Here is an 18,835-nt window from a genome sequence, read left to right as displayed (position 1 = left end):
GCCACTAAAAGGCACAAACCCTTCCGTTTATCAGCAGAAAAGCTGCACAAAATAAAGCAAGCTGCGGCTTCTTTAAGACATCCGAGCAAAACGACTGCCCTACAGAGGAGGAGGAGGGGGGGAGGGGAGGGGAGGGGAGGGGAAGGGAGGGAGGCTTGGCTGGATGACCGAATGGCAGCTTTTACGCAGAGGGTTGTCTCACCTGCTGAAACGCACTTCACCATTCAGCACAACAGAGCCATCTTTCGCTCTCACCTCCAATTAATCTGCACGCCCGCGAGGTCAGCTCTTCGTTTTCGCCTTTTCGGCTTTGTTTTGTTTTGTCGGTTGCGTTATTTTGATGCGACGAGCTTTGGAAACCCCACCATGCCCTCTGCGTGTGGATCGTCACTGGCAGAGTAGACGAACAAAGCGCATCAGGGCTCTCCAGAGAACTAATTTCCCCTCCAAAAACACACGGATTTTTGTTTGTAAGTACTCGGGATAACCATTTGGCACGCGTTTCTTGTCATTAGGCTTCCTTTCGTGTAGTTCACAGGGAGAGATCGTGCTGTTAAAGATGGATACGCTTTTTCTTAGTCCGATGGAAAGGCTTTTAATTTAGGGAACATCTCGATCCTGGTGCTGGACAAAAAATGATGGCAAGATTTTGGATAGCGCTGCTGGACAACTTGATGTTGGTTTCCCGGGAGTAGAAGAGGCCTGTGTCGATGCTTGACGACACACATTCTGCAGAACACATAACATTGTATCTCCCAAGGCGTTCATTCTTACATGACAAAGATACATCCGACAACTGTTAGAATAAACTGACAGAGGCATCACATATACAAAACTATGGAGCACACTGGGATCGAGGAGGTGAACCAGACGCACCAGCAGCAGCATGAGCCCATCAGCTTCGGTATCGACCAGATCCTCAATAGCTCGGATCAGTCCAGCGGCTGCATGCTGCCCAACCGGACCGGCGACCCGGATTACGCGCTGGCCTCCAATGTCTACAGCAACGGCTACAACAGCGTCTACAACCCGGCCTGCTCCATGGCGGCGGCGGCGGGTCTCGCAGGTTCTTACAACGTCAACATGAACATGAACGTCAGTATGAACATGAACGTTAACGTGAACTCTGGGGGTGCAGGCGGGGTGATCCGAGTGCCTGCTCACAGACCGATGCCCCCTCCGCCCGCTGCTACCGCGCCGCATCCGCCCCCTGCGACGCATCCGCCGGGCATCGGACCCGGCATCGCCTCGGTACCCGGGATGGGGATGGGAAACGCTGCCAACTTCACCTTCCCGTGGATGGAGAGCAGTAGGAGGTTCGCCAAGGACAGACTAACAGGTAACAAATAGTTTCTGCATGATCCTGCAACACATGAAGCCTGGTTTGTGTTCCCATTTAAACAGATGAAGGCCAGACTATTCAGGTTACTTTCAGTCTCTATTTGAATTTTAAATAACCAAAACACTGCATACAGTAATATTATGGTATATTTTCGCCTCGAACTCACAGGTGTCTTTTATATTTTATCTTTTTTTCACGACTTTCTTTAATTAGGCCAGAGGTGCGCGTGCCAAAGTGGGCCTATCCTTAAAGTTCCTCTGATTTATAACGAGTCGTATTTACACGAAAACACAGAGTGGATTTTATGATGCTGATGGGCAGTCAGATGAACGGGAGCAGAAATTGACTCAGACATGCTGATGAATCAGTATTGGACTATCACTCTCCATTTACAGCGGATGACGGATAACGACGTTCCCTTTCTGTTCATGAGGATAAATGATTTCTTTTCTTCGTCTGCGAGCCAATTCACCAAGCAGGAAGATGAGTCATAATAACAGTAATCTCATATGGCAGGAGTCAACATTATAGCAGAGGATAAAACTGTTTACGTTGATATGAATATAATCAGTACGATTTGTGGTTTTGTATTTTGCCACTACAAATAATGCAGCTTTATCTAAACGAGATGTGTTGCCCCCAAAATGAATCTTAAAAACCTCCTATACATTTTCCAAACCTTCACTTGATTTAATTAGACTGTGGACTGAATTTAAATACAGAATCTACATTTTAATGTTGCTCCTCATTTGCTCTTAAACTGTAAAATGCCAAAGTTATAGCTAAATTTTTTTTAAATAAATCAAAATAGATTCAGAGCATATTTTCAATTAAATCAGATTAATTTTCTGTTCTGACACCATTTTTTCTTCAAAATGAAACAATGATTAAAACAACTAACATGCTAAATGATTCTTTATTTTTAAACAATCCTGGTTCAATTGTTTGTGTAAATAATCTTCGTTCCCTAATCAGTTTAATTTCTTCTCTGTTTACATTACTTCGTTTAGTGTCTTCACACATCTTTTTGGGTACATTGAGACTTTTTCAGATGCATTCAAACAAAGGCCATTTCATTTAATTTTTACAGTTCACAGTTGATACCGTCAGTTTTAATTGCCAAGTGTTATTTAAAGGCTAATTTTACCCTGAATGAATAACTATTAGTGAATGAAATGCAACTAAAAAATGTGCTATAATATAGCATATACAATTTAAACTTTAAATTCTAAACTATCATTGACTTACTGTAATATAGTTTAAAACGTCTTCGATGCTTTTTTCTGGCTTTCTATTGCATCATTATTTTTTGACGTAAGGTATTTTTCTGAGGGGACGTTTCTCTGCCCTGTTCTCATGACCTCATCGTTATGAAGATGAAAAAGAAGAACATCATGGAGTGGCGCCCCCTCCCACCTCTCCATGCATTAAATATGCACTATTCGCTCCTTTCTGGCTGATGAATTATTAAATACTGGGGGACGATGTGTCAACTGCAAACAGATCCAGTGTAAATAGGCTTATCAATTCTCCTCATAGTCACCGAGGGCCTCTCGTTTAATTTCTCTCTGCTTTGTGTCGCTGTAATTATTTCGCAGCTTATATCTTTGCACTGTATTGATCAGGCCAAGATCAGCTACAGTAGCTCACAGACACACACAGATACACACAGAGACACACACACACACACACACACACACACACACACACACACACACACACACACTCAGCCACATTTAGCCTGCTCTGTTTCCTATAAAAGGCCGTAAATCAAATGGACCATCATCTCTCCTGATGGCCAGAGGAGCGTTTCAAATGTTTCCTCGTGTCTCGTGTTTTTCCTCCTCGCGCTTCAGGATGAAACCGGAGCAGAGAAACGGCCTCGTGCAGCTTTTAAACAGCCAAACATTTTGCCAAAAACGCTTCCAGCTCTGCCAGTCGTGGGAAGCAGGGATCGTAAACGAAACCTGTCACACTTTTGGGGGCTATAGAATCTCTCTTTTTTGTCACAGTGGCGAGCTTCTTATTAACAGTACATATTTCACGTTATAAATCTCGGGGAGTTTTATCCACCTAACGCTGAGGATTAAGTTCTGTGATGTTGGGGGGTGAAAAAAAACAAAAACATAATTCAATCCAGGACTAGAAATAAGATTTGTCTATACGCTGGAGGGTTTATGATGATGACCAGTTTATGGGTCTGACATTATTTAAAATGACCTACATCCGTTTATAAAGCTGCTGCTGAACAGTTTCCTTCTTTCTCTTTAGTTTTCAAATATTCACAGCAAAGTCGACACGATTTCTATTATTATAGGTATTATTGTTATTGCGTGATAAGGGAGTACTAGCCTACTACTTGTGCAATATGAAAACTATCCCTTGATTTAGAATGAACGTTTCTTTTAAATATGAGCTTTAAAAAAATAAAAATAAGACACAAACAAAGCACAAAATACAAACAACAAAATACATTAGAGGAAGAGTATAAAAGTATAAAAAAACAAAACCAAATAACTATTATATCGTCTGTAGTCTAACATTTAACCACTATAAATGAAGTAGTACCACTAAAAATGAAGCAGTACTCAAACTGTTTTAGAGATAAATCAGTGGTAATGTCCACGTTTTAAATTCTGAAATAAACAAATACAAGCGCTAAAAGCAGATCACATCATAATAATGATAGTAATACTAGGAGGACATGGTGTTGATCATTTGGGCATCTTGACAATAAACAGAGCGATGATCCAGTACGTGAATCTCTCCTTCCGGCCACATATAGCTCCAATAAAAAACCTAATTAAACCCTTTTTCTCTCCGCTTCATCTCTGTCTGAGTTTATAATGGACCAAAAAAAACAACAACAACATTGTGCATTTTATTTCCGTGTTGCACGCGCTCCTGTCCTCGTGCCTCCACGCTCCACAGCTCCTCGCGGTGACAGAACCGAGTGTGTGTGTGTCTGCGTTTCGTCCCGTATAGTGTAATAAATAGCAATATATGTTCATGTTATATTTCAATATCCCCTTTAGAATCCTTCACGGCTGTATTTATTAGATTGCTGCAGAGGTAATATCCGCAGAGGGGAAGGGAGGCGCTGTCACACACAAGTGTTATTAAGTAGAGCTGCTTTTATTATGGGAAACACATTCTCCACGGTAGCATTTTATTTATTTCCATGTGCTTATGCTAAATTGTGTTAGCCAGGCAACACATTTAGTACACCCGCTCATTTCGTTTTTAATGATGAAAGAAAAAAAGTCACATCGTTCTGCAACATGTTCTTTAGGTTTCTCATTTTCCTGTTAGGGAACCTTATATAGGCCTATATATATGTTTTATCCTATAATAACATAGCTTTTTAACATTATCAACAAGCTGTTTTAAATGATTTAAATTTCCTTTCAGTAATACAATTCTTAATTTAGACCTTAGTGGAAACCCAACACATCCTTGCTAATTTGTCTCATTTCCCCACACTTAGTTTCTTTCTTTGTATTAAGAAAACTGCAGTTTCATAATAATAATTGTAAAAACAGTCATGCTTGAGGAGCTGTTATAGCATCATTTATAAATCTGTGTCTGATTCCTAAAACCTACATTTTTAAAATATTGTATCTCGTGTATACTTTTAATTGAAACAAAATGTTAACACAGGGGAATTGTTAAGCTTAAAATGATGGATTTTGGGTTATATTGAAATCATTTTATTTTAAGCACGGTGGAGCAGGGACAGTGTTTATTTTTCAAATTATTTCAAAATCCAGTTCATTGTCTGCTTTAAAGACCTCTCAAGCTTAAAGGCTGCCTTCATTTACTTCCACTCTCCATAATAATATATATGCACACAATCTGAAGCTATGCCTCCTGAGATGCTTGAACTTTTTAAAATTCTCTGTCCAAACACTGGACGTGTCTGCTGCTGCAGCATTACTGTATCTTGTGTTCATCAGCATTCTGCACACGGTGACGGATAGTTTTTCCTGCAGTTGTCGGTGTCCAAACGCTCCTGTGCTCCACTTGTGTTGCCTCTGAACGTGCTTGTATGCGCCTGGTCCATTAGTTAGCTCACAGATGGCCTGAAATAGCCGTCTAATGCGGTATTGGTTAGCCAGACCTGCTGCTGGAAGCAACAACAGGCCTGTTTGCTCTCTGCATGTGACCCGTATGAGGCTACACTCATTTTTTTGGCCAAAAAAAAAAAAGCCAACAATAATGTTAACGTGAAAAAAACGCCATAGAATAAAAACATTAAGGTCACTATATACTCACGTTAACAGGCTGCAGAGGTGCTGCTGTCTACTGAGAACACTTCATAGAAACATCACAAACATCATGGGGATTTTGTCACTATAAACTCCTGATTAAATACCAAAGACGTCTGTCTGAGTCCCAAAAGGAATATTAGAGGGATACAATTACCATTTATGCTACTATGGAGCATCAGAGCAACACATAATGTGAAGCCATGATAATAATATTATAGGCATATTACTGTGGAAGATTAAAAATAATAATGAGAGCAAGCCAACGAAAACACAGTCACAATAAATCCAGCACAGAACACAATAAAAAGGCAGCGAGATTTTTTTTTATTTCAAGCACTAAATCTGCGCTGCTAATTTACACTCAGGTAATGTTAACTTTATGTGACCTACAGTAAAAGCACATTGAAGCTCTTTGTCTTTATTTTACAAGTCATTTGCTCACGTATGCCTCAATTTGCCACTCGTGTTCAGCACCATCAGGGGACGCCGGCTGCTCCCCTTGAAACGACTGCCGAGCGCGTAATCACTTCATGTTCCATTTTCCATCCAAATTGTCATCGTCTGTGCTGCAAATGAATTTTCAGGGGCGCTGAAACTCTGCGAGCACCAGCCGCTAAAAAAAAAAACACGTGGCCCCTCTTGGGACACCTATGCAGATGTTTTCATATTCATTTTGGCTTCTGGTGAGCTTTTCCCTGACAAAACAACAACAAATAAACACCCTGTAAGACAGGAGGCAAAACAGCTTGTCGGGGAGGAGTGACACAAAGATTTTTTTTTTTTTTCTGTAGTGGATTTCCATTTTGTCTCAAAACTGAGAGTGTGGCCAGGGAGTGGATCCATGGCCAGAAACGATCTCATTACATTCATCGATCTTCTGTTTACCCATGGCTGACAAAATAGACAGGATTCATAGATATTTTATGATGCAGAGGATAAGTTGTTATTAATACAGGGATCTGGGAAAGTGAACCAGCAGGCTGCAACAAAAACAGAAAAATAACACAATGAGGGCTCATGCATTCACATTAATGCATGTTCATAGCAATGTGTCAAAAAAATACAGCTCAGGCTGCTAATATTCTTATATAAAGCAAACAGATGTAACTTGCTGTTCATGCTCTGGACATAACGTGTCTGAATAGAATAATTCTGCTTAAGGTTGATGAGAGTGCAAATATTGACCCACAAATGAGATCTATTGTTGTCAATGAAAATTGTTTGATGTTCTGCACAAATTGCATATTATCAAATGTAATTAATCTGATGACACAGTGACAAAGTGTATGTGATTTTGAGGAGGTTGACGTTTGTATGGAAGACCTTCAGGGACAAAATGTGACATTATTTGAGTAAATGTGATTTGATAGCAAACATTGTCAATATGTTTATTGTTAGTAGTTTAATGAAGAAATGTTTCATGATGTGTGTTTGAAGTTTGTTTTAAGAGCAAAAAACGCCACGCGAAAATGTGTCAGGGTGCAAAATGTGCAAAAAATGGAAAGCTTTGAATTCATTCTGGTCTGATGGCAAACATTGCCAACTATGCGTATTGTTAGCAGTTTAAACTGAATTGCTTTCGTTTTTTGTTTCAATGTTAATTATTGTGTAACGAGTTCGATCTGATCACGACTATTGTCCACGACTACAGGAGAAAAGGCATGCACAATGTCTGCTGTGCTGCTTTTGAATAGCACTTAGATTGCTCGAGCCATTGTTTAAAGTGGGGTTATGATATTATCGTGGTAATAAAATAATCTTTTGACCTTTCACATTAATCTTCTGATTCTGTTTAGTAGCCAGCATGTGCTTCATTTATCTTCCTAGCTATGCTTATTTTTTCTAAATGGCAGATGTCTCATTTTAGAACTTAACCTCTCTAACTTAAAACTCTGCTAGATAATAAGGTTAAAGTAGACTCTGCTCATCATTCAGGGATCCTTCATGTGATTAGCTGCTATATGCGTCGGCGCCTGCACAGTGCTGGCTGCTGTGCTCCAGATGTGGGACCTCAATGTGTCTCCCTTTCCTTTAGGGGAGCAGGCAGAGGAGAGCCGAGCCGGGGAGGCTACAGGGGGGCTGGGGGCCGCCGGGTCCCTCTGCCCTCTCCCCAAGGGAGACATCGGCAGGGTCCCTGTCTGGAGCACTATGGAGACGTTAGCTAAATGCTATTACCCCGAGCTCGCTCACCTGCGAGACGGCAATGGCCTTCTAGCAGACTATCCTTTCCCAAAGGGGGCTTGCCCAGGTGAGTGACCCCCTCTACCCCTTAAAACTACCTTTCCTCTCTTAAATCATGTTTTACTGCTTATTCTGAAGTGCATCCCTCTAAATTTGAAACATCTTTGTGTTTTTTATGCTTATCTAGGAGTTTAAACCATCTCTCTGTTTTTATTGTCAGTTTTTAGCAGAAGGATCACAATCTACTACAAGCTTAAAGCACAATATTTTCTCATATAGCTGCTTTTTTAGCTGATGTAGCATATCCCAGTTTTCCTAAAGTCTGTCTTTGACTCTTCCTTGGTTTTCCTTTCTGCATGAATCAGACCACTGTTTGGTTCTTAAATCCAGCACGAGGGATTATCAGTCGTAATTTCATTTGTTTTCTTCAATTGGCAGCTTCTGGGCCTTCTCTCCGACTCTGCAAACACACTGGCCTTTTTCCAGAGTTAAGACAAAATGGACAATAATTGTATCTAACCGAGGACTGGAAAACAAAATTATGTTTGTAACATGAGCTAAACAAACAAACAGCTCCTGGGAAATAAGTTTTTGGTTCAGAAGTGTATCTCACTCCAATTTATAAATGAAAAAAAAAACATACACACAAAAACCTCAATTACTTACAGTAATCTTATTGCAAATGTGTAACAGCGACTTTTGTGAAGAATTACTGCCTATAAGACTCATCCAACAAACTCAAATCAATAACTTTTTTCTTTTTATTTTCAGCAGCCCTCTCACCCTTCTCTGTGACCCGGCGCATCGGACACCCGTATCAGAACCGGACGCCGCCCAAGAGGAAAAAGCCCCGCACATCCTTCAGCCGGGTGCAGATCTGCGAGCTGGAGAAGCGCTTTCATCGGCAGAAGTATCTGGCGTCGGCAGAGCGTGCCACCTTGGCAAAAGCCCTGAAGATGACAGACGCGCAAGTCAAGACCTGGTTTCAGAACAGACGGACAAAATGGCGGTAAGAATGCAGGAGGGCACTCCTTCGCTTAAAGTGTTATCGTTGAAGGTTTAATGTGGTGTGAAAGTAGAGAATAGTGAGGCCAAAGGATCATAATCTCGGTTTAAGCGCCATATTTTACTCCCTTTTCTCCCATAAGAGCAAAACAAAAGAGGCTGTGGTGCTTTTTTGTCTTTATTAGAGCAACATTTTTCACTCTGAGGATTCCCTCCTCCAGCCATAAATCCACAGGACTCAATGTTTGGTCCTGGTTTCCAAGTGGTTTACTTAAAAGACGAGTAAAATGGCCCTGAAGCAATTTGAGACATCGTAACAACACAACACCTATTTTGCTTAGCTTAGCTGCCAGTCGAGGCCACTTCACTTGACCAAGCACAATTACTCGTGAGCGTCCTGAAAGGCCTTTTAGAAAGCTGCTGTCCAAAGCAATACTGAAACACTCAGAGGAGGAATCCACCGCCAAGTCTATAGACAGCAAACACACACACACACACACACACACACACACACACACACACACACACACACACACACACACGCTTCACTTCATTCTAACTGTTGTTTATTGCCATTTGGAGTAAATGAGTAGGAAATCAAATTATGAAGCCCTGCCCATAGTTAAAGGGACAGGACGCATATTTCAAAAGCACATTACAAACGGCTCATAACATCTTTGGGATTTAATGGTTAAATGATCTTAAAGCCCTTCAAGAATTATTTTTCAACTCAAAGAAAACACTTAAAGACGTGTGTTTTGTAGGCCCAGTTTACATTTTAGGACGGCTTTATTGGCATATCTGTCTGAAACCATCAAAATGATTTTAGCATTTAGCTTCATGATCCTAAAAATGCATTGAGGTTTATTAATTTGAATGATTACATTCAAAAGCAGTGATGCATTTTAAAAAAAAAAATACAAGATATAATAATAAAAATGAATTAGCCTGAAATAAACACCAGCAAAGTGAATCCAAGACTAAACGGCGTGTCCCGCGTAGCGAGGGAATTGGCGTAACTGGTTTTTCTGATTTCCTAGTTTTGCAGAGATTTATGCCTTCTCCCTGTAGTGTGCACCTGATAGGATGAGCATGAGGGATGTCTTTGCGTGACGACTACGTTAGTAACAAGACGATGATCAAATCAACAGCCGGCGAATCAGATTATGATAATGCTGTTAACAATAATGTGTGGCTAATGGATGGAGCTTGGTGTGCATGAAAGAGTGTTTCAGAGGTGTGTTTCCGCCTGCGAGTTCCACCTGCCATTTGTATGTTGTTGTTGATTTTGACGGCAGTCGTTGGTTCATTCATAATGGTTTAGAGTTGTTGGTAATATCATGTTATAAAGAGGGCTTAGATAATCCTCATTGTGCCTTACTGATGACGACTCTTCAGAGCATTTCTTCACTAAAATGAAAACTCATACGTGGACAATTAAAACGTTTTAAAATGTAAACATGCCAGGAAATTAATATTCAATGAAATGAGAGATCACATTTCATTGATGAAATATGCTCGTATACACGTTTAGAAAACAATCTTCATCCACTCACTCGCCTCTTTTTTATTTTTAGGCTTTTTGCCTTTATTTGACAGGACGGTTGTTAGAGTAGAAAACCAGGGAGAGAGAGAGAGGGGGATGAACTGAGTGAAAGGAGCCACAGACCGGAGTCGAACCTCGGCCCCTCGCTTGGAGGACCGTACAGACTGTCGGGCACAACCTAACCCCGCAGACTCGCAGTGTGCCCATTTTTTGAATAGACACTGCACATCATAAAATATCAAATAATAAAATCAAATCAGACGTTTCTTTGACACACTGACAGATACTAGTGCCACTTAAAATGAACCCTGTTTGGATCCTTTTTTTCTGGATACAGCAACACTCAGTGTTTCCTATTAGGAGGCTGCATTATGTATTTAAAACATACTTCTTTAAACATATGTTTAAAACAGTGCCGGAAGTTTTATGGTTTTGTAAAGAACAAAACAAACAGATGCAACTTCGTACCTCGAGGCAGAAAGAGAAGCTGTTCTTACTCTCCCTCCGTCAGTCCCCCACACCTGTCACTCATCCTGATCAGCTGTCATCCAGCCTGAGGCTGAAGACCCTGGCACAGGTGTCGAATATGTGCACATTCAAACTGCTGGTTTAATCATCATTTCGCACGCTGCAGCTTTAAAAGAGTTTCTTTTCTGCTCGCAGTCATTTGTGTCGTAAGCTTTCAGAGGAAACAACAGTCTGACATCCTTTCATTACCTTTTACACCATGTCTATGTTGCCCTCAACAGTGGTTGCTATGGTTACAGTTTCTGACAAGTTTAACTAAACCACTCCAGATGTTCTTTGTGTTTGATAAGAAAATATAAAAAATGTGTGAATAAAGAAATTGTAATCTAATCATGAATTTGAAGAGCAGAAATATTGATTTCTTTTGATCCACTTAAAATGACCTTAACACAACGACTACATGTAAAAGTAATGTTACATTTTTATGTTGAGGTGTGCAGTATTACTCAAGCTGGTGTGCATAAATCCCCAATAAAAACGAAGATAATTTAGTTTTTTTATGTCCTCTGTTCCCCTTCTGTCTACTTCATCCACCCAGGAGACAGACTGCGGAGGAGAGGGAGGCAGAGAGGCAGCAGGCCAACCGGCTGATGCTGCAGCTTCAGCAGGAAGCCTTTCAGAAGACGTTGAGCCAGCCGCTGCAGCCGGACCCGCTCTGCCTGCACAACTCCTCCCTGTACGCCCTGCAGAACCTGCAGCCCTGGGCGGACGAAAACAAGGTGACCTCCGTCACCTCCGTGGCATCTGTCGTTTGAGCGAGTGTGAGAGTGTGTGTAGATGAGATGGGGGGGAGAGAATGAGACGTTTGTTACTGAAAAAAAAAGGGAGGAAAATGTCTGTCGTGTCTGACGTTATGGGACTGTCGTTACCAGCAAACATGGTGGGGTTACTGCCAAGACCCACACGACAGAGTAAGCGGACTTCACAGCACAGGAGCCGCACTGACATTTCTGTTTGTCAAATTTAATCCAGTCCACAACTGTTATCTTGAATATCTGAAGTATGTTGAGTCAATTTCCTGCCTTACACCACGTTTCCGCTTTCCCTTCAGCTGTCGGTCTAAAAGAGAGGAGGGCATTTTATCCAAAAGTGCCAGGAAACAAACGGACACCTCTGTACATGCCCAACTATCAAGACTGTGCCCCCTCCTCTTTGTGCCTCTGGACCCCCATGAGGCAGCAGAGACACTATGCCAATAACGGCACAAAAAGACCTCCTGTTTTCTCGCTTTTGACTTTGTACAATATAGTAAATGCATGTTTCAACCCTTTCTGTGTGCACTCGGGACGTACCATTGAAGCCAGCTGCCGTGGAGGTGGACTGCAGTGATCGATGGTAGAGGATTGGTGGATTTCCTGATGATGAATTCCTCCTTATGTTCAATTTAAAGGTGTTTTATATTAAATGAAATTGTGAATTTTTGGAAAAGATGACAAAGCTCTCTGCTTTTTTTCTTCCCTCTCTTTGTCTCGTCAGGCGGTTTCTCTTCCGCCCTATCTGTTGTTTGTCACCATTATGAAAACAATGCAATAATACTTTACGATTTTGGCTCAGATAGTTAGCCTCTTGGGATTCAGCTATGATTACACATTAAAGTTTCAAACCACCCAAAGGTAAGATACTGTTGAAGTGTATCACAAAGACGGGGCAATACCTTTTTTTGTCCATAAAAACTGATGACTACAGCTCCCAGGTGTGACTGTGAAGGAGGGTGTTGCTGAAAAAACACAGCGAGTGAGCTCAGCGGAATCCTCCCTGGATAAATAAAGATTTGAAAACTGATGCCAGCTCAAATTACAATGAGAGTACAAGTTGTGCCCCTGCCAAGTGAACATTTGAACTACGGTCTGGCTTTTATGTTTGTGTTTTTAATCCAGTGATTTTATTGGAACACCTTTGAAGGGACATTTCTCCGGTGTTTAACCTTTTTTCTACCTGCAGAATAGGCGCAGTGTTATTTATTTTGGAAAACATGCCCGATGCAGAAAACTCAATATACAGCCAAGTACTGACACATGAACTAAACGCCATGTAATCAGCAAAAACAACAACAACAATACAAAAACATTGTGCAAATGATTCATTTCAAGTCATATAGTGAGGAAAGATGAAACTCTACCTGTCTTTCAACGGTAAAGATCCCACCGACTCCCCAGATGTAAAAGGGACTGATTATTTACAACCAGTTAATCAAATTATCATATTGAGCTGAACAAAAACAAACAACCAGACTTAAAGGTTGCTGCTCGCGTCGTGGTTATAGTGTGTGTTACGACCCTAACCCATTAATCTTGTGAACTTTTATTGCCTTTATTTGTGTAATTGAAAGACACTGATTTTTAAGTGGAAGCTTCGAAATACTCAGTTCTGTCCTCTTTATCTGTTTTGTACTACATCCTATTACACAGCAGTTTCTTTTCTGCATATTTTAGATATTGTTTTTTCGAGCAGCCAAAAGTAGAGGTGTAGCCAGAGTGTAAAAATCTGAGGACATGCAGCGCAGCGAGACAGAGGCTGCAGCTGCTGGCAGGAAATGCATCCTGGTACATGTAGGTGGTCTGTATAGACTCAGTTTACTAAGCAATAAAAGACAGATTTCACATTTGTAAACTCTGCAGACAAGAAGGTTTGTTCATTGGTGGGGGCACAAACTAAACAAAATAACTTAAGTACAGTTTGCTTCTCCTGCTGGAGTTTGCAAAAAGGCTTAAGATAGCAAGGGTTGAATTTTTTACCCATTAAAAGCCTTAATTCTTGCACAATGTTGTCAAAAAGAATGATCATTCATTTTAAACAAGAAGGTAAAGTTCGGTTGGTAACATTTTTTTCTGCTGCATAACTGCACGCTCTGCTTTCAGCTCTCGCCTACATGATCTACAGGAGGCATGGAAACTTCTGCCAACAAAAACCCAACAACATGATCTATAATCCTAAATGACACCAGCATAATCTTCATTCACAAGTTTGCTCCCACACTATTTTTGCTTTTTGCTTCCATTGTTGTCTGGGTGAATCACGGCCGCAGAGACACTAAAAAACGCTTGTTATCAGCACGTCCACGCTATCGTGCAAATACTTATCAGCCGAGTCATAACAAAAACTTATCTGTGTGGAAGCACAGTAAACACGTCGCTCAGGTTCTCTGCTCGTAAATGAGCCTCCACCACTAGGACGTTGCAGGAAGTGAGTCTGGCCGCACCCACGTCGACGACCAATCGCAAGACCTGGCGAGGTACACTAATCCTTTACCAAAAAGAAAGTAAAAATTGTTGAATGTAGAAGAACTGATGGCACTTTTTGACTGCAGTAAAAGAGAGAAAGTACAGGCTGTGACGTGTGAGTGCCTCTCTTTACAGAACAAGTCTTCAGCTGTTTCTGTGCTAAGCTAACGATGCATCACCCATTTGGGAGTCCGTTGACTTTGAGTCCCTGTGACTTCAAATTAATTAAATGCAAAAAAACCCCTGAAATAATCATGATTCACTTCTTCAAAAACCAGATGGTTAAAATATATATCTTACTGCTCTTCATCTGCTCTGTCTGCTCCATCCATTAACTTTCATCTGACGGTGTCCAGTTGCCAATGTGATTAAGGTCATTGCGATCGCTAGCCGTGTTTCTGGCCAGATTTCTGTCTTTTCTCTGGTTCATCTTGAAAAGCCTTAAGTAATTATTTGTCATTTTGCATTCATCGTGTGCGTCATCTACCAATGGATCATTTTCTATTTGTTCCCATTCAAGAATCAGTTTTGCAGCTGGGAAGGAGGCATCCAGTGATGCAGAATCAAGATTGTCCTTAATTTCCCTCCAAAGCACGAAAGCCAAAGTACCACGTCTGGACACAGAAAATGTCCAGACGTGTGTCAAATTGTAAAAAAAAAAAAAAAAATTCAGTCCAAAGAGACGTTAGCATTAAGGTTTCTATGTTTCTGCTCTGTTGTCATGTTTGTAATTATTAAAAACACACACACATGAATACTATCACATCTTTATAAGACCTTGTTAAAGACGCACTTAAATCATTTTACTCCTGTGTGAGTCTGTTGTCTTGTTGGGCCAGCCCTGTCAGAAAGTCTGGTTGCACGTCTGTGACTAAGTACAGAATCAAAGTATTTGTTCTTCATTTTTCCCACCTCTGCGATGATTTTTTTAATTTATTGGTGCATTATGTAAGCCTGTTGTTATCTTGGCCGTGCCTGCTGCTGACAAATATCTTTCGCAAGCTTTTATGACATACGTTGGTTTTGAAAATCTCCAGGGTGAACGTCTTGTACCTTTTGTTATGGATTTCAACAGCATCTGGCTGCTCCAGTCTCCAAACTGTCGCTCAGAGCAGGTTGATGATTTGGTTGGAAACAGCTGTCTGCAGCTGCATCCACCCCCAACAAGCCTCCGACTCTCCACAACACGGCACGTATGTTTAGTCAGTTTTTTAGGACGTCTTGCCTGGTTGGGATCCTGTCAATAGCAGGCAGTTCTCCAGGTGACGCCTCCTCAACCCCCATTTCCTCTGCTCCACGCTGCTTTCATCTCTGCGTCTCGGATGCCTTGACGACGTGACTTGGCTCATTCTCGAGAAATTCCTCGCTTTTACTGTTTTCAAAACTGTGCATTGTGTTTTACTACAGGTGCTTAAAGATTTTCTTCCTCGCTTGTCATGGCTCTACAGCGGGTTTTTTTTCTTTCTTTCACTCCTTCTCCTCTGTCTCGCCACCAAAGAGCCCTGTCCTTATCCAATAAAATGTCACCACACAAGATGAACAAGAGACAGAGACTCAGGGTGTATCACAGTTCCTATCAGACACTCTGTTTGGAACAGGCTGACAAAAAAACTATTCACCCAAACTGCCCTGTTGTGCTCTCTGTCACGCTCCGTCTGCAGCCATCATTTGTTTCCATTCTTCAGAAATACAGTTAACATGGAAGTCATTTTTAGGCTGCTTCCATTCTCTTGTGAATGCTACAAGCCTCAGAAGTTTGATCTCTGAAAGGTGACTGATAGATATCGTAACAGCTGTCCAGTAAGTGTTATATTTTTTGCATTAGGTCTGGTTTAACTGACGATTTGACAGCCAGCACATCCACAATTTCTTAAAATATAACACGTACAACCTGAGAGTGATGTCCATAAACAGCTCTTTTTTATGTTATCTTTTTCTTGGTACTCTATCAGGCCACAGTCCGATGACCATTTTAAGCCTTTAGTTCAGCTGCTGCTGACTCGAGATTTAGTCGTGCGATGGCCGCCTTTGAATGTCACACTATTAAATGACTGTTAATGTGTTGACATGTGAGGCTTTATTGACGAAAGCTTCAATAGCACTTGACTGTGAAGTACCACCACAGCCTGTTAGTTTGAGTCACTATGAAAATAAGAATTTAATAGAATAGACTTAGAATATTTTTCATTTGAATTGCTGCGTAAAAATCTCATAAAAATTCTCCTCCCAGGCCTACATCGTTTTGTACTGATTCGTACGCCTTCTTCGTGATGTTTGGTCATGTATGAAGTGCACATTCACAAAGTGTTGTGTACTCATTGATGAAACCAAAGTGGAGCCACAGAAAATCACGTCTTTCCACTTTATTGGAAGTAAACAAACAACAAAGAAAAGTTTAAACCAGATTAAAATCAGCTTGAAATTAAAAACAAGTTACCTCCTGGGTATTGTGAAAGTTATTTTTATTTATTTACGAGCCGATATTTATTGAGGCCCCGTCATCAGTGATGACCCTAAATAACAATTCATGAAATAGTCTGAAGATATTTAGTTTGTTCTGGAAACTCTTGTTATCTAATTGTTGTCAGGTTTCTTTTTATTCAAATGATTCAAACCTCCCGGGTGCAGACAGTCTCTTCTTTTCTTACATTAAGCTTTGGTTTGTTTTTGTAATGAAAGAAGAACATGTGCTGTAGGATGATGCAGCTCAGTCTGTTGGGAATCGGAGGGTTACCGGTTTAAATCCCAGTGTGGACCAACATATAAAAGTTTGTTATAGCTGGAGAGGTGCGAGGTCACTTCTAAAGCACTGCAGAGGTTCCCTTGATGAAGGCTCTGAACCCTGGTACAGCCCCCGCTCTGACGTCTCTCCACTAATGCATGTCCACAGGTCCTGTTTGTGCATGTGTGTGATTCCGGTCTATGTGTGTAGGAAGCATGTCTCTCAATCACAGAGTGTAAAACAGATTCGCCTCAGCTATTAAAAATATAAAATAAAAAAATACATCTGGGTAGCTTGAGTTTTCGTCAGTCTGCCTTTGAATAAGCTTGAATACAATGACTTCAGACTGAAGGAGATAGAATGAAGCATTTAACTACAAATGTATATAAAAACATGTATTCATGCATTCAGGTCATATAACACTAACTGTACACTGAATTTCTGCTATTATAAGCTGTGTTTTTAAAAAAATGGCTTGATGATGATTGAAAAAACAAAAGTGTTGGCCGCGGCAATGGAAGAAAATCCTGGAGAATCGAGTCACTTCCAGGTGAAGAAGGAGGAACTCTTTCTGCGTTCGGTCAGCATGAAAGAGACCTGCTGACATGACATGCTGTCACGGCTCGCTCTCTCTCTCCATACCTCCATTCACAAACTCACAGAGGCACACATGCTCACTCACACTAATACGCGTGCATGCAGGAACAGAAGAAAAAGCACAAACACAGCACACATGTAGAGACCAATATTAATAATAATAACTTATAGCACCTTTAAAAACAACTGTTTACAAAGTGCTTTACAGATAAAAACAAATATATCAACGTCCTCACATGGAGATAAAAGCTACAGAAAATGTTTTCTGTATCCTTCTGATTTAAACAGAGCATTTAATAAACCTCGGTGAAAAATACAGGATGTAAACATACCAAAGTTAGCAAAACTGCTGATTATCATGTCATTTTTATGACAGGTGACAGAAATGAAATATTACAAGTGAAAATAGATATCTTGAAAGATATACGGACAGAAGTAACAACGTACCACATGTCAAGTCAAAGGTCAACACAAACAGGCTCTGACTGGACAGAAGATGACTTGTAAATGAGAAATAAAGTAAAAATGTTATTTCTTGGATAGCTTGAGGAATCTGCGCTGAAGTGTTGAGTAAGTCCATGTGCAACAACGTCATATCAGCCATGGGAGCGGATCTGCGGACGTGTCCTGGCAGTGTGTGACACATTAAAGCCTTCTCAACTTCTCAAGCTCTCAGGCATGCATGAAGACAACTCCACTCATTCCTTATGGGTAATACTGCGCCTCAGTGACTCAACACCTGCTGACTGTGGCTCAGATACACACACAGACACACACACACACACACACACAATGTGACACGTATGAAGATTACAAAAGGTATTTCACCATGAAGCAAGTCGATTTGAAACACCTTGATATTTTTCTATGGCATAAAAAGATCATTTGAGTACTCACCGAATCAAGGTGAAAACTGTGTCAGTGGTGAACCTGCAGGACACAGCGGGTGAGTTGGCTTTTGGACAGGCCCCTGATTCAAGCCCCTGCATCTAAAAACACACATGCAGAGCCTTTACGCAAAACACTGACCCATCAACAGATCTGACATTAAGGACAAGGAGAGAATGGCAACTCAGCATTATGTATTTCTGACTCAAAAGGGATTGAATAACAGACGGCCATTGAAATATTCCTGAACGTTTGAGTCACATAACATGTTTTACTCAGTTGATTTTTATCACATTAATATCAAAAGGGAATAAATTGAACAAACTTAAAGGCTGTTTACATGTTTCACTTGTATGCAGCTTCTCTCTGAAAACAAACTCTCATTTTGTGCACAGTCTGCAAATTTTAGGTCAATTTGTCTCTCTCTGTAATAATCCAGCCTGCAATGATTCTCCCTTTTATTATCAGTATTTTTTTGTTTTAGCAACCACAGAACACTCTTTTAAAAGCTGCAGCTGCCCCTTGGGCCGGACT

At 40.8% G+C, this 18,835-nt stretch overlaps 1 protein-coding gene across 3 annotated transcripts; it reads left to right on the top strand.

Annotated features, from left to right (window-relative positions):
* Positions 1-208: 208 nt before the first annotated feature.
* tlx2 (T cell leukemia homeobox 2) lies at positions 209-12,288 on the top strand (the record flags this gene model as incomplete). Of its 3 annotated transcripts, XM_079352638.1 has the most annotated exons (5): positions 209-1,339; positions 7,649-7,861; positions 8,566-8,803; positions 11,412-11,592; positions 11,925-12,288. In XM_079352638.1, exons 1-5 carry the CDS (start codon positions 838-840, stop codon positions 11,934-11,936), a joined length of 1,146 nt encoding a protein of 381 aa, XP_079208764.1. In that variant the 5' UTR covers positions 209-837. The 3 variants fall into 3 exon arrangements, with proteins under 3 accessions (XP_079208764.1, XP_079208763.1, XP_079208762.1); XM_079352637.1 differs by lacking the exon at positions 11,925-12,288 and having other exon boundaries at positions 8,569-8,803; positions 11,412-11,628; XM_079352636.1 differs by lacking the exon at positions 11,925-12,288 and having other exon boundaries at positions 11,412-11,628.
* Between the last annotated feature and the right edge of the window lie 6,547 nt (positions 12,289-18,835).

This window comes from Symphodus melops (assembly GCF_947650265.1).
Source record: "Symphodus melops genome assembly, chromosome: 9".
Taxonomy (NCBI): Eukaryota; Metazoa; Chordata; class Actinopteri; order Labriformes; family Labridae; genus Symphodus; species Symphodus melops.
The sequence above is the reverse complement of the archived record's forward strand: the minus strand, read 5'-3'. Positions and strand labels throughout refer to the sequence as shown.